The sequence below is a fragment of the Astyanax mexicanus genome, chromosome 1 (assembly GCF_023375975.1).
Source record: "Astyanax mexicanus isolate ESR-SI-001 chromosome 1, AstMex3_surface, whole genome shotgun sequence".
NCBI lineage: Eukaryota > Metazoa > Chordata > Actinopteri > Characiformes > Acestrorhamphidae > Astyanax > Astyanax mexicanus.
This window is the reverse complement of record NC_064408.1, coordinates 95800258-95815146: the sequence shown is the minus strand read 5'-3', so window position 1 is coordinate 95815146 and position 14889 is coordinate 95800258. Positions and strand designations below refer to the sequence as shown.

The window sequence follows — 14889 nt, the reverse complement described above, 5'->3', positions numbered from 1 at the left end:
GCTCCCTAAACCACTCTTTCACAATTCCAGCAAGATGAATCCCAAAAATCAATATTTAGTGGAATAACCCTGGTTTTTAATCACAGATTTCATACATCTTGACATGTTCTCCTCCACCAGTCTTACACGCTGCTTTTGGATAACGTTTTGCCACTCCTGATGTAAAAATTCAAGCAGTTTAGCTTGGTTTGATGGCTTGTAATCATCCATCTTCCTGTTTATTTTAGAGGTTTTCAATTTGGTAAATCAAAGAAACTTAAAATTTTAAATGATCTCTTATTTTCCCCCAGAGCTGTATATATAACATTCATACAGGTTAAATATGCAGTTTAAAAAAGCTGCTACAAGTCGGCAGAAAAAGAATTACTTCAGTAAAGTATAGATAACCTAAAAAATATTTGTACTTAGTTACTTGACACCTCTGGGAATATGCACACTTTACATGCATAAAAACTGAAAGTCTTCGGGCAACCCCAGGCGGGACCAAGACGGCCAGTTCTTCTTGTAAATCAGTAGAGAAGTTTTAATAAAAGCTGGTTCTATCAGTATGCACGGTTAGAATACAGCATATAGAGAGACGCAGTGTTTTACTGTGCTTGTTGGCTTTTTTGTAAAGCGGGTTACATTTTAAACCAGCGTTTTATTAATATACAGCAACGCGCATGCGCAGGTCGAGCTCAGACCTCCGCAGTCACACATGCGCAGTAGTGCAATACCGGTCAGACGCTCCGGATCAGCAGCCCAAACCGACGACGGGGTAAACGGGGACGGCTTTTAAACAGGTCAGTGTCATAAGAAGGCAAAAATTTTTGACCGAGGTCATATATTTAGACACGAGCCGCGTTCGGTACCGGACAGACAGCTTCAGAAAATCGGATTCAAGAGGGAGAGGAGAGAGCAACCGGCGAGGCGGCTCCGTTCGGCTGATTGTGGCGCATGCGCACACCGGGGCCGCGGGGCTTTATTCTCGAAAAAGCTGAACATCGAGTCCAGCAAGGCTGGAAACACATTTCTGTAGTTTTATATTTAATCCACTATAGTTTAGTTCATCTACCTACAGGTGTAGCCACTTTTAATGATGTCGATGGTGACAGTTAGGCTTTAGTACTGATTTAGATCAGATTCCACATTGATAAGACCTTTTTTAATTGAGACCGCAGATTAGCCGTTATTTTGTATCAGTTAGATTGTTTTTCCAATCCTTCACAAACTCTTAAAAACTAGCTCGGTAGCTAACAGTTAGCAAGCGTAGGTACATTTGCCTTCTCATTTATTTTGTATGCCTTTTTCTAGCTAACGTTACCTTGCTAGCTAGCTAACTGCGCTAACTAGGCTGTCTAGCTAACGTTACAGTTTTCTTTATGTCATTATATAACATAGCTTTAGCTATCTAACGCTAGGTTATCTAACCTATCTAGTTATATTTTTCATGATATTTTGTTTACTTGTAATAATTTTACATAGGTTAGCTAAATAATTAGGTTTAAAAGTCCGTTAGGTCGCTGTGTTTTTAAGATATCTAATCTATGTTAGCTAATGCTAGCTTTTACCATCTATTAAATGTTGCCCTCTTAGCTAGATAACTAACATATATGTTAAGCTGCCTGGGTTGCTAGCTGTGTCCTTACTCGTTTTATCACTTTTTTATATATTATGCATATACTGTCACACAAATTGTAACTCGAATTAGCACACATTTCCTAGCCAAACATCCCTCTAAGGTGGTCATGTCTGCCCCATGGACGTCATCCACTGTGGCTGTGAGTGTGTGTGTGTGGGGGGGGCAGATTAGCGTCAGCTGGCGAGGCTAAGCTACGATAGCTTTAGCGACGGTTGTTTATGTAGTTAGGTCAGCAGGGCTGATGGTCTGTCTCTGACTGTTGGTGCTGGGGTTAACCAGCAGTTTAGGAGAAATACCGCACTGAATTGGCGTCATCGAATTCAAGCGTAGTGTCAAAGTCTACATAGATACCTGTAAGTCTTTTCTTGGCTTTATTTTTCCTTTTTATGATCTATACCTTTGTTATTTGTGAAACATAAATAACGTGTTACTGTCTCCAGCTCCTACTGTTCAGTTGACAACCGTTGCTGGACAATTTTCTGACTTTGTTGATCTAAGATTTGGTTGCTTCTGAGGTCACTACACACCACTAACGTTACACTTGTTGTCGTGTAATAGAGTATTTTTGTGCTTCATGCTAAATTTTTGCACCAGGAGTGGCATAAAGTTCTCCAAAAGCAACGTGTAAGACGGGTGGAGGAGAACATGCCAAGAATGCATAAAAATTGCATTAAAACCAGGGATATTCCACCAAATGTGGATTTCTGAACTATTTCTATGTCATGTGGTCTGAGAATGAGGTCTGAAAGGTCTGCATATTTTGTTCTTGTTATTTCAGCCATTTTTATTTTTTTGCAAATAAATGCACTAAATGACAATATTTTTATTTGGAATTTAGAAGAAATGTTGTCCGTAGTTTATAGAATAAAACCACAATGTTCATATACTCAAACATAATTAAACCACATTAAATTCAGAAAATGATTTATTAAACTGAAATTGAGGGAATAGTAATAACCTCACTTTAAATATTTTAGAGTGTAACATTTGCCAGTAGGGTCCACTTGACAGAAGAGGAAAAAAAAAAAAACTAAACAGAAATCTGTAAAGATTTTTGCAACCCTGGATATAAGGGACAGTTCTCCTTATTAAGAAATGAATAAAGCCCAAATGCTTGCAAAGCATTTAAATTTGAAAAATTCCAATGAAAGAAAAATATAATCTGTGAACAAACTTAATCCCTCTTCAGCAAACAGTCTCTAGATATGTTCTTCAGTTGTAGCAGTGTCAACATACTAAGTGTTTAGATTCATGGGTAATGTAATCTGTTATTGTCTACTGTTTTACCAAAACTTGTAAAGTAATGTTCCTTTGCCAGTATCTCAAACCATTCCTATTTCTTGAGCATTAATTAGGTCTGGTCTTGGACTAAATTGCAATATCTTTAGTGATTCTTTGTTGAAAATAGGAATAATGTTGGTCGGGGAATCACAACACTGTCCCTCAGGATGCTAAATGTTTACTGAGAAAATTACAGGCTTTTCAAAAAGGTATGTTTAGGGGGTTGTATAAAGCAACGTGTAAACCAGTAGAAAACCAGAACCAGGAGCAGTAGAAAACATAACCTGAATTATTTTGCTCACTGGCAGTCTCACCATTCTTTGTGTTGTTTGCAAGAAATGTGGAACACCCTTTAGGATTTAGTTGTTGATCTGCAAAGGCCTAGGATTAGGCCCAAATGTGAGGAAGAGAGGGCAAAATTGTTGCCAGGTGGGTCAGAAATATTTAATATGTGAAACATTAAAACATTAAAAGCATATTGTGAATGCACTCACCACTTAAAACAGTAGGGGAAATTCTAATAATCTGTTTTTTTGTATTCATGGATGTAATGCATTGAATAACCATATTTTTTTGTTTATTTATTATTAACTATGGGCCTGTCAGGATATTTACGTTGAATCATACAGTACATTGAAAACCTCACACTTTTCTGACCTTAGAATCTTCCTCTGTGTTTCCTTGCGTGTTTGTTTACATACAAATAAACATTACAAATAAATATTAATACTTTATTTAGCCAGCCACAAAAGACCAATGCATAAAACAATGTCCCATAAAAGTATACTATGATAAATTGAAAGTTCAGTGCCCTTTAAAGAGGTGGATCTAAAAGAGGTGTGATTGCTTTATTAAGCTTTTATATCATCATTAAATCAGTGTAGCATGAGCAGTTTTGAAAATGACAATAATATAATTTATTACAGTTCTTGCTAGTACAATATATCATTCAGAAAAAAAATATTGTGACTGTTCAAAATGACCTAACATGAATTGTGAATTGCGAAAAGGTCTAGTGTCATTTTATATTGTGTTTTTGCTGTTTCCCACCTGTAGACAGAGCACGGGTTTCTGAAAAATTGTCTATATAAGGTTGTAACTGATGGTGAATATGATAAATGGACTGATTTAGTTGAAATCAACCTTTGTGCATTACTGCACACAGTATATTAGTGTTCACTTTTGCACTGTTAACTGACTTACATATGATGGAACATGATGTTAAAAGGCATCTTAAACTATCATGATTGTCGATTTAGCATTTGATGTGTTTATTCCGTACATGCAGTCATTTTCTAAACTTTGTTGTACATGATGTTCCCTCTTTCCTATAAGCTACACCATGAGTCAGGGAAAGGACAATGCGCGACTCAGAAGCTACAAAAATAAATCGCTCAACACAGATGAGATGAGGAGGAGGAGGGAGGAGGAAGGCCTGCAGCTACGCAAACAGAAGAAAGATGAGCAGGTAAGATGATTAGAGGACAGTCTGACATGCTCTCCAGTTTTTCTACCTACTCTGTAATTTTAGTTACTTGGGGCAGAATTCATTTGTCTGTCTGATAATGCTCAAACACAGTTTGTTTTGGTAGTGGGAGTTGTTCAGTTACTCACTGTAGGGCTGTGAGATTTCCTTGAGTTAACAAATGTGACAAAGATGACCACTAGCACAAATTTTGTTGGACACAGATAAAATTTGACTTGCACCTTTAACCCATCTGTGCCGTGAATACACACATCCATAGTGATGTAGTAAGCACATGTGATCAGTGCTGTGGGTACCCACTTTGGCCCCCATGGATCAAAGAATGTTAAAGGCTTTGTTTAGGGGCTCAACGGTGCAGCTTGCTGAACCTAAATATCAAACCCACAAGTTATTCTGTGAGAAACTAGGTAAACTTTAGTCCCCTCATATGTGTAGGTAAGTCCCCTCATATGTGTAGACACATTCAGCTGAAGCTTGCTGTATCTTTGTGCTCCTACAGCTGTTTAAACGGAGAAATGTGGCCACAGTGGAGGAAGACTCCACTCTGGAGGATGATGGCATGTCAGACAGTGGCTACCTGGAATCCCAGGCCAATAACATGGACCAAATTACGGTAAGAATTTCAGCCTGCATGTGAACTTAGAATTGCCAGAATAGCAGAGATAATGGTGTCCTATGGTTGCATCATGGAAGTCTGTTGGTTTGGCTGATTCATCAGACTGTTTATCAATTAATTGATTATTACATTCTTCCTTAGGGAAGTGTCATCTCTGAGGACATGATCCAGATGATCTTCTCCAGCTCTCCTGAGCAACAGCTTATGGGAACACAACGCTTCCGAAAGCTTTTGTCAAAAGGTTAGAGGTCAAACACATGCATCTGTGTGTATCAGTTCAAAAACACTTTTTGGTATTGTGGATACAGTATTTGACATACCTAAAAATAAATACATAAAACTCATTAGTGAACTAACAATGTGCAATGGATAAATAGTGTAATACATAAATATTGTGAATCTTCAGAACAGCCACAAAAAGTTCTAGATCAGTCTGTGATTGGTAAAGATGCTGACAAGGCCAAGTAAATCCATTGGCCCTATTCACCATTCATTCATTAGGAAGATTTGTTTTCTTAAAACCCACTTACACATTGTGACATTTTCTTTTCTTATTTGTGATTCGATTCGTTTTGGATGATAATGGGGTTTAAACAATTCATAAATCTGACACATTTTCCTTGGACTTTTCTTAGTACATTTTTATGGATTTCTTAAAGAAGATATTAAAGAAATGTAATTTGGTTAGAAGATTTATTTGAATGTTACAGCATTCTGTCATATCAGTAAAGCTTAATAATTGCTGTTTGACTTTTTACTAGAGCCCAACCCCCCTATTGATGAAGTTATTGCCACGCCTGGTGTGGTGGAGCGCTTCGTGGAGTTCCTGAAGAGGAGGGAGAACTGTACATTACAGGTAATTGTGCACAATGTAATGACAGACTGATAAACCCACTGTGCTGCCTTGTGAAGGAGATGCTGAACAGACTGAATGCTTCCAAACTCTCTCAGACCCACGGCAGCCATGAGTCACTCGCACGTTCTGGATGGAATGCTCTCAGGAGAGGCTCATGCTTTAGGAATGTGTGCATGTTGCAATTCCTCCCAGAGTCTTGATCTGTCTGGATTATAAGTGCATCACTGAAAGACCACATGCGGTATGGTAATGAGTATTGTGTCTCCACAGTTTGAAGCAGCATGGGTCTTGACGAACATCGCCTCAGGCACATCCCACCAGACGCGTGTAGTCATCCAGGCTGGCGCTGTGCCCATATTCATTGAGATGCTCAGTTCAGACTTTGAGGATGTCCAGGAACAGGTATATATAAAAAACACACACACAGCCATAACGTAACTTATGTAAATTTGATTTTAAAATGGTTCTTAAAATGATATATTAACATATGGTTAAGTAAAAGCAAGTTATTATTATTTTTTTTTAAACGCCATTCTTTAATCTGCAGAGACATAATTTGGATATCTACTAGCAAATTTGATGAATTCCAGCAGTGACCATAGCTGACTGCTTTCAGTTCACTGCATATTCTGTTTAATACCTCTGATTAAAGCGGTACAGCAGAGACTAAGCTGCACAAATACTGTTTGATGTGTCTCTTTGTGTTTCATTCTATTTTTTTCCCTTGTTTTTTTGCAGGCCGTATGGGCATTAGGCAACATTGCAGGTGACAGCACGGAGTGCAGAGACTATGTGCTGGATTGCAACATTTTACCCTCCCTTATACAGTAAGATGTTACAATAGCTTGCAAATATATATATACTTTTTTTTTTTTACTGTTTGTATGTATATTTACATATATGTGTATGTGTGTTTATAATGTGTATGTATATTAGGTATCACAGTACCAAAGTCATCCAAACTATGAAGAAAAAAATATGAAATTATTTAGTAAACAAGAAAGTGTTAAACAAATTAGAATATGTTTTAGATTTTAGATTCTTTAAAGTTGGCAGTTTTTGCTTTGATGATGGCTTTAAACAAGTAACCATTTTCTCAGTCAGCTTTATGAGGTAGATAACTTGTCAAAAAGTTAAGTACTTGAGTTTCTTGCCTTCTTAATATGTTTGAGAGCATCAATTGTAAAGTTGTGAAGAGGTAGAGTTGGTATAAAGTGAATAGTTCTATTGAAGTAATGTTCTGATCCATATTATGGCAAGAACTACTCAACTAAGTAAATAAAAAAATACTTTTAAGAAATGTCAATGTCAGTCAATCTGAAAAACATTGAGAACTCCAAGTTTAAGAACTTCCTCAAGTTCAGTTGCTAAGACAATCAAAAGCGTTGACTGGCTCTCATCAGGACCGCCTCAGGAAAGGAAGACCAAGAGTTACCTCTGTTGCACACGATAAATTTATCTTAAGTTTCCAGCCTCAGAAAACGCAAGTTAACAGCAACCCTAAATGAGCCACTTAAATGATTCTTTGGGCTTTATTTTGTATTTTGATTTAACACTGTCTGTTTATATAGTATGAATGACTTCAGTATTCATTTACATTGTAGGAAAAAAAAAAAAATTTAATGGAAAGCTGTGTTTTATATGTTTGACTGTTATTGTATATACAGGAGTAAATATTTTGTGTGAGTGTGTGTGTATTATATAATGTTCAACTTAAACGACTTTCTCTGATATGTGTTTCTTCACAGGCTACTGGCCAAACAGAACCGCTTGACTATGATGAGGAATGCTGTGTGGGCTCTGTCTAACCTATGCAGAGGAAAGAACCCACCTCCAGACTTCTCCAAGGTATGAGCCACCTTTACTGGTTACCAGATTACCAGCATTAACAGATAAACAAAAATATGGTATTTCAATTATCACGCAGTTAAATTATTAAATCTTTAAGTTGAGGCTAAGAATCAAGTTTGTCTTCCTTCACCTTCATGTAGGGCTTCAATTTGTTCAGCTTGGTTTGGTTTAGCTGGGCACTTTCAGAGTAACCCGCCTCTTTAGTTGTCAATGTGTGTTTAATTAGAGTAATATGTACAGCAGGTGTGGACGTGTAATCTCGGAAATATTTACTTTAAAACACCTTTCTGATAGACTGAAGGCTAAGTGAAGTGTGTATGTCGTTTTGTGCTTGCAGGTCTCACCATGTCTCAGCGTGCTCTCCTGGCTGCTCTTTGTGAATGACACGGATATTTTGGCTGATGCATGCTGGGCGCTCTCCTACCTGTCTGATGGCCCCAACGACAAGATCCAGGCTGTGATAGACTCAGGAGTGTGTCGCAGACTGGTGGAGTTGCTCCTGTAAGAGATTCACACAGGGTCCCAACGAGAATTTAGAAGATAAAATACAGGGCAGAATGTAGCATGACAAAATAGTGTAATGTGTCTGAAGCCCTGCTACTCGCACACTGTATGCTATACACACAATCACTGTGCAAAATACTCTCAGGCTTCTCTCTCACGCACACACGCACATGCAAACACATGCACACGCAGCTGATAGCACAATGAAATATGTAGTTACACCAACTTTTATTTCCTCCACAAGCTCAGTTAAACTCAGTAACTCAGCACATTACAATATTCTAATTTTAAAAGCATCAAATCTACCCTGAGATAATAAAATACAGTAAAAAAGTCTAGTCTGCCTGGCCTAAACCACAGTGTATGTATATATATATATATATATATATATATATATATATATATATATATATATATATATATATATATATATATATATATATATATATATAATCATGATTTAAATTATGATTAATCATGGTGATTAATACAGTTTTCTTGTGATTCACACTACTAATGTAAATATTATTTATTTAAACTGATTATTTTGTTTACATTTAAATACCAATTATTAAAAGCTGGTATGTCACAGGGTACACACTTTTGCACTGGTGTTTTTGTTTGCTTCAAGTAATAAAAAAAATCCTTTATTAAGTATTAAGTAACCAATTGTTATAAAAAAACACAGTAGAATATTAGACCAATGCTGGTTTTGTATCATGCAGCTTGTAAAAGTGTGTCCAAGTGTAGTGTCTCAAAGAGTAACTGCACTTCCAAACTGTAGGGGGAGCCCAGGAGCAAGAAATGCCAATGTGTACAAAATGCTGGTTTAAATATAACAATATTTATAGTCATTTAAGAAATTATTAGGTCTGCACAGGCTGACTTTTTTTTAAGACTAGAAATAAATTATACAGGTTATTAGGACTATAGTAAAGTAGCCAATATATATTAAATATTTATTCATTACTCAAACAGTTTAAAAGTCAAATGGACATTAACTACAAAGTCACTGATGTGGTCAGCAGGTTCTAAATGTTCTTTTCTTTCTTCCAGACACTCAGACTACAAGGTAGTCTCTCCTGCTCTTCGAGCTGTGGGGAACATTGTTACAGGAGATGACCTTCAGACGCAGGTAACAAAATGTACAATTACACTTTTATTTGATTATTTGAATAACTTATGTCTGAAGAGTTTGGAACAGAATTTATGTGATCCTGATAGCTAGTGGTGGCAATTGATAATGATAAAAATGGGTAGAAAATTTCTCTTATGTACTGGCCTAGAAGGTTTCAAGGTCACTGTTGCATTTTGTCCGAGCAGGTGATCCTGAACTGCTCCGCCCTGCAGAGTCTCCTTCACCTGCTAAGTAGCCCTAAGGAGTCCATTAAAAAAGAAGCATGTTGGACCATTTCCAATATTACTGCCGGCAACCGAGCACAGATACAGGTATATCTCCTTCTGCCTCAGTGCTGATTTTATTTGTTAAACATGTGTGCCAGCCAGTTTTCCCACTATGTCTCTCTCTCTTCCTCTCTTGTTCTTTTTCTAGATGGTGATGGATGCAGGTTTGCTCCCTCCTCTCATCAACATTCTTCAGGTGGCTGAGTTCCGTACAAGGAAGGAAGCAGCGTGGGCAATCACTAATGCCACCTCTGGGGGCTCTGCTGAGCAGATCAGGTCAGAAAGAGAGAAATTACTGTGCCACTGTTGTACCTTCTGTTATTTTAGCTTTTGCGTGCTACTGCTTCCTTGTGTTTAAAAAGAGAGAATTTCTTATTATTATTCCTGCACATTATTAAGTAGTTAGGGGACTGGAATGGCGACTCTGTTTCTTCAGTCCAAAAGCAGTCTACAGTTTAGCTAATAGAATGAGTTTGAGACACCCAGGAGTTTGTGGCTTTAGAGGCAGACCGTTTCCAATGACAGGTCCAAACAACATATGTGTTCCATAAAATCTTTTTTTTTCTTTTATTATAACTGTATAACATTTAACATAAGTTGATCATTTCCTCTTTGGTTCACCAGATACAAGTTCTCAAAACTGACCCTGGAAAATAGTCTTAGAGCACCTTTAACAAATGCAGGCTTTCATTAGAGATGGTAAAAAACAATGTGTATGTTTTATTAAAGGTTTTATGACCGTCCTTGTAGACCTTTGACAAAACTCTGTCTCTTACAAATAGACACCTAGTGGAGCTGGGTTGCATCAAACCTCTGTGTGACCTTCTGACCCTGATGGACTCCAAGATCGTGCAAGTTGCTCTAAATGGTTTGGAGAACATACTCAGACTGGGAGAACTAGAGGCAAAGAGAGGAGGAGGAGGAATTAACCCCTACTGTGCTCTCATTGAGGAAGCATATGGTAAGGGAGTCCGATTAAAAGCTGTGGATCTTTTATTCAATGCATTAAACTTACTATTGTCCATGGTCACATTTTAAAACTGTGGTCTGACTTTTTTCCACCTTGCACCCTATGTGCATTTGCCTTTTTAACACAATATTCCATTTATCTTGAGACAAAGTAGTGACCCTGTTTACATATGATCACTTCATGTGTCTTGAGTATCTGGATTATATCTGGATAAGACCATGCCACCTAAAAATGCAAGGATAAACACACACAATATGCATTTAAAATAGATACAAATTCAGTTGATCAGATCACTTTAGGAGTTGGTCTGAGACGTATTTAAACCATATTTCGTCTTTCAGTCTGACTAACCTGGAGACACAATTGACTGTGTAAGTGCGCATATAGCTAAAACCTTTCAGGATACACTCCAGATACTGTTTACATGAAGTGACCGGGTGTGGGGTAGTGGGGTCATGTATAATTAAAATGTCATGTGGCTGTATCCATATAACCAAATGTTTGCACCATTACTGCCATCAACACTGCTCTGCTCTTCCTCAGGTCTCGATAAACTGGAGTTTCTGCAGGGTCATGAGAACCAGGAGATTTATCAGAAGGCCTTTGACCTGATCGAGCGCTACTTCAGCCCTGAGGATGAAGACCCGGCGCTGGCACCTGCAGTGGACCTGCAGCAACAACAGTTCCTCTTCCAGCAGTGTGAAGCTCCTATGGAGGGCTTCCAGCTCTAACGTCTTCTCTCTCACGCACCAGACAACCCATGAAAGAGGGAGAGATATGCCCCCTTATCCCACCGGAGAGAATGATTAATATTGATCCTGATTATAAAGAGTGTGAGCGTTCAAGAGCCTGTGTTGCTGGTCGACCCCCTTTTACCACTTTTCCTGCTTCCCTCACCCCTGCTGTTACTGGTCCAGTTCTGAAGAATGGCTCCAGAAGAACTGCACCATAGTCTACACAGCCTGATCAAAATGATGACAATATCAGATCGTCTAAACCAACTCTGCAACCTAACAGAATGCATCCCTAATAACTACTCCTGTTGCCCATGATGTCTTGCATTAATCCAGCACCACCAAACCCAAAAAGGATCCTAAAAGATCTCCATCAACACCTTAATCCATCCAGTTACAGCAAACAAGCAAGCTAGCAAGCATCAGAAGCCCTGTTGGACTAGAGCAGGGGAAATCTGCATCCAGCCACGAGTTGATGGAAGTTTGAAATAAACTGCTTGGATGACCTTACGGCAATACTGACTCTTGCGGCGGGTGGCCTGTACGTGATCCTCTTTTTCATCTGTTAGAAAACACTGGACTGACCATGTGACTGTGTACGTGCATCTTCCAGGTGCTCCCAAAAATTAAGAGGCACGACATGGCCAGTATGCCCTGAGGACTGAAAAAGACTTCTACTGAAGGCGACACATCTTAACTTACTTATTGGACCAGGACATATTCTAAAGAGACAGCTCTTGTTGATTAGACAGAGGGGTCCAGACTGTTTGTGACTGACTATGCCACTTTGGCAAACTGTCTTGCTTTCAATCTCATGCATTCCTACAATGACTGAATACCAGCTGGCCAGGCTTTAACTTTTTTTCCTTTACAACTTTGCATTTGCACCTTTTAGAATTCTGGGACTTGGAGTTCTACATGCGCACTGAGACTTTTGGACAATGACTTTTTTTTCAAACTTTTTTTTTTCTTTTCTTGAGCCTGTGCATCAGACCTTTCAGGACTTTAAGTGGACAATTCCATATGATTATCATTATTCATCATCATCAGCACTTTATGTTCAGGACCGAAAGCCTTGGTTTCTATGGTAACCATTTTCTTTCCATGCAGTACTTTGCCCACATTTGCTCTCCACTCCTCAGGAATTGAGGTGAGAATGGTGCGCTCATGCTGTGCGCCAAATTTCAGGACGTTCTTTACAAAAGTATAACACACTAAATCTATTTGAGTGCAATCCCATTGCCTTGCCCAGGCTGAAAAAAAACTCTGCCCCTTCTGAAGCTTCTTCCACCAGACTCTGGACATTTGATGAGCTAAATGGCTTCCCTATGTGTTTGACACACAGATTTTAATATGACTCTGTTCTTGCTGATTTCAGACACATTCATATGACCCCAAGTTATATGATTTAACTAGAAGGAATAGGAAGTAAAAAAAAGCATACAAAGAAAAAGGCTGCATTCCTATTAGCACATTTCTTACGTTTTGTTTCTGGGATAGATCTGTCAGTACCGAAGGTGCCATAATTAATCCTCATTGTGAAATTGAGAGAAAAAACATGACAATGAAATACGACAAAACAACCTAAAATAAATCTAAATTAAACTTGAAACATAGCGTTAATTTTGTTTGCTCAAAAGCTAAAAAAAATGTTTACTAAATTTAATTTTTTTATGTCAGAATCTCCCAGAGAGATGACCAGCTCTTCATGTTCAATACGGATGTTGTATTGAGATTGTGTAACTGTTCTCTGTTAAGCCATTTGCATAAATGCTGTTTCATGAAGTTCCCTTGGCTATTTGATTTTTTTCCTGTTTCAGAAACATTTTAGCGTGTAATGTTTCTTTGTTTCTATAGTTTATAGATGGCACATCCAAATAGAATCTGCATGATAGCTTACGTTTAGTTTAAATCACGTTACCATAGTCTGAAGTGATTCAAATCCCATTTTTTGCTTTATCTTAACGATACACAGATCTGATGCTGTATTCTGGAGAATATAAATTCTGTTATTTTCTATAATGTACTGTATTTTATTTATTTATTTGCCTAAACTCCCAAAAAGGCGCACCTAAACTCCCAAAAATCGTCAGTGCACTTTATAATCAGGTGCGCCTTATGTATGAATTGTACCCGACAGATTGTAAGGAGCAGTAAAGCTACTTGGATAAACTACAAAGTATACGGGAGTTAGCGCTGATAAACAGGACTGGCTAGCACTGCTAATTGCAGCTAGATATGTTGCTAAACGGGAATGGCTAGCGCTGTTAGCCGCAACTGGATATGCAGCTAACTAAGGCTGAGTTGCGCTGCTAACTAGGGATCCGTTTTATGTATAAAGAGAGACCAGAAAATAGACGTTTATTGAAGGTGCGCCTTGTATTCTGCTGCACCTTTATAGTGGGAAAAATATGGTAATGCTTGAACTCCCAAGTTTGTTTCCAGTGCATTCATGTCATGTTCCACACTCCTCCCTTCTTTTCTCAGCTCGAGTATCAGTAGTAGATTATTTGTCTGGTCATGATTATTGGTATTGCCTTGTTGTACAACATATTGGCATGACTGCAGTTATTTTTGCAGACCTGTTACTGCTTATCGAAACTGCCTGCCTGTTTACTTGTGTGTCGTTAATGATGCACCTCACCAATATGTTGTCACTCGCACTATTCTGCTCTCCTGTCTGTTGGAGGCAGGGCTAGAGTCTGTGAGCAGACAGCGACATCTATCGTGTAGAAAAAGACTGAAGTGCATCAGTCTATTCATACCAAATAGTACCCTGTCCCCTGCAGTGTGCAAGTCCTTGACAGTGACAGGTTTAAAAGCGTTCAAGTGGGAGAGACTAATATATGTAGAAAATGTTTAAGAAATGCTTTTGTAACTCACTTAAATATTCTCCCCAATGCCATGATGCTCACCAACAAGAACCCACATGTTCAAAGCTGCTGTTAAAAGGGATCTCTGGGTAATAATGCTGAGTTCAGCCTTATACCAGTCTTTAGAAAAGGCTCAATAAGGGTGCATGTAAAGGTGCTCTTAAACACCATTTTATATGGACGCTTTAAAGAAGTGGAATCAGGTGTGCTGCTGGTTGTTTAATCAGTCTTTAAACAACTGGTCACATGCATCTGCTTGGCTAGAATGGAAACCTGCAGCCACACTGAACCTAGAAACTGGACCTACAGCCTTGTGGTCTTCGTGGGACTATAGGACCAAAACTGTGTAGGACTAAAATGGTGTCATCCAAAAATAGTAAATATAACAGGCTTAAGGATTATGCACCATAATGGATAGTCTTAAATGTTTTTATTGCAAACTTTGTTCAGAATATTGGAATTGTAGGCTGGGCATATTGTTGTTATACCCTTAGGAAAATGGTGCAAAATATTTTTCTTTATATTATCTATACTCCAAGCTAGTTCACTTAAACCACTCAAAGCCCCATAAATCTAGTCTTACTTAGTTGTAGTTATGAATAATATGTGACCTGTCCTTGTTTTTCTTTCATTTATTTAAATTTCCCGAAACATACTGCCCAAAAATCATGACAGAAAAACGCAACAGTAAAC

General features: G+C 38.2%; 1 protein-coding gene across 2 annotated transcripts; it reads left to right on the top strand.

The window, feature by feature from the left end:
* The first annotated feature begins 659 nt into the window (after positions 1–659).
* Positions 660–13108, top strand: kpna1 (karyopherin alpha 1 (importin alpha 5)). Of its 2 annotated transcripts, none has more exons than XM_007249034.3 (14): positions 660–782; positions 4238–4370; positions 4888–5001; positions 5146–5245; positions 5766–5860; positions 6131–6262; positions 6599–6687; positions 7609–7708; positions 8049–8212; positions 9272–9350; positions 9539–9664; positions 9768–9895; positions 10402–10580; positions 11133–13108. In XM_007249034.3, the coding sequence occupies exons 2-14, from the start codon at positions 4245–4247 to the stop codon at positions 11318–11320; spliced, it is 1620 nt and encodes a 539-aa protein (XP_007249096.1). In that variant the 5' UTR covers positions 660–782; positions 4238–4244; the 3' UTR covers positions 11321–13108. The 2 variants fall into 2 exon arrangements, with proteins under 2 accessions (XP_007249096.1, XP_007249097.1); XM_007249035.4 differs by lacking the exon at positions 660–782 and adding an exon at positions 1401–1974.
* Positions 13109–14889: the final 1781 nt, after the last annotated feature.

Excerpts from the sequence above, each read along its gene's own strand:
- kpna1 (XM_007249034.3), top strand. The coding sequence starts at position 4,245 with ATGAGTCAGGGAAAGGACAATGCGCGACTCAGAAGCTACAAAAATAAA. Across the intron at positions 6,688-7,608 it reads ATTTTACCCTCCCTTATACA|GCTACTGGCCAAACAGAACC; the intron begins GTAAGATGTTAC and ends GTTTCTTCACAG. Across the intron at positions 7,709-8,048 it reads CACCTCCAGACTTCTCCAAG|GTCTCACCATGTCTCAGCGT; the intron begins GTATGAGCCACC and ends TTGTGCTTGCAG.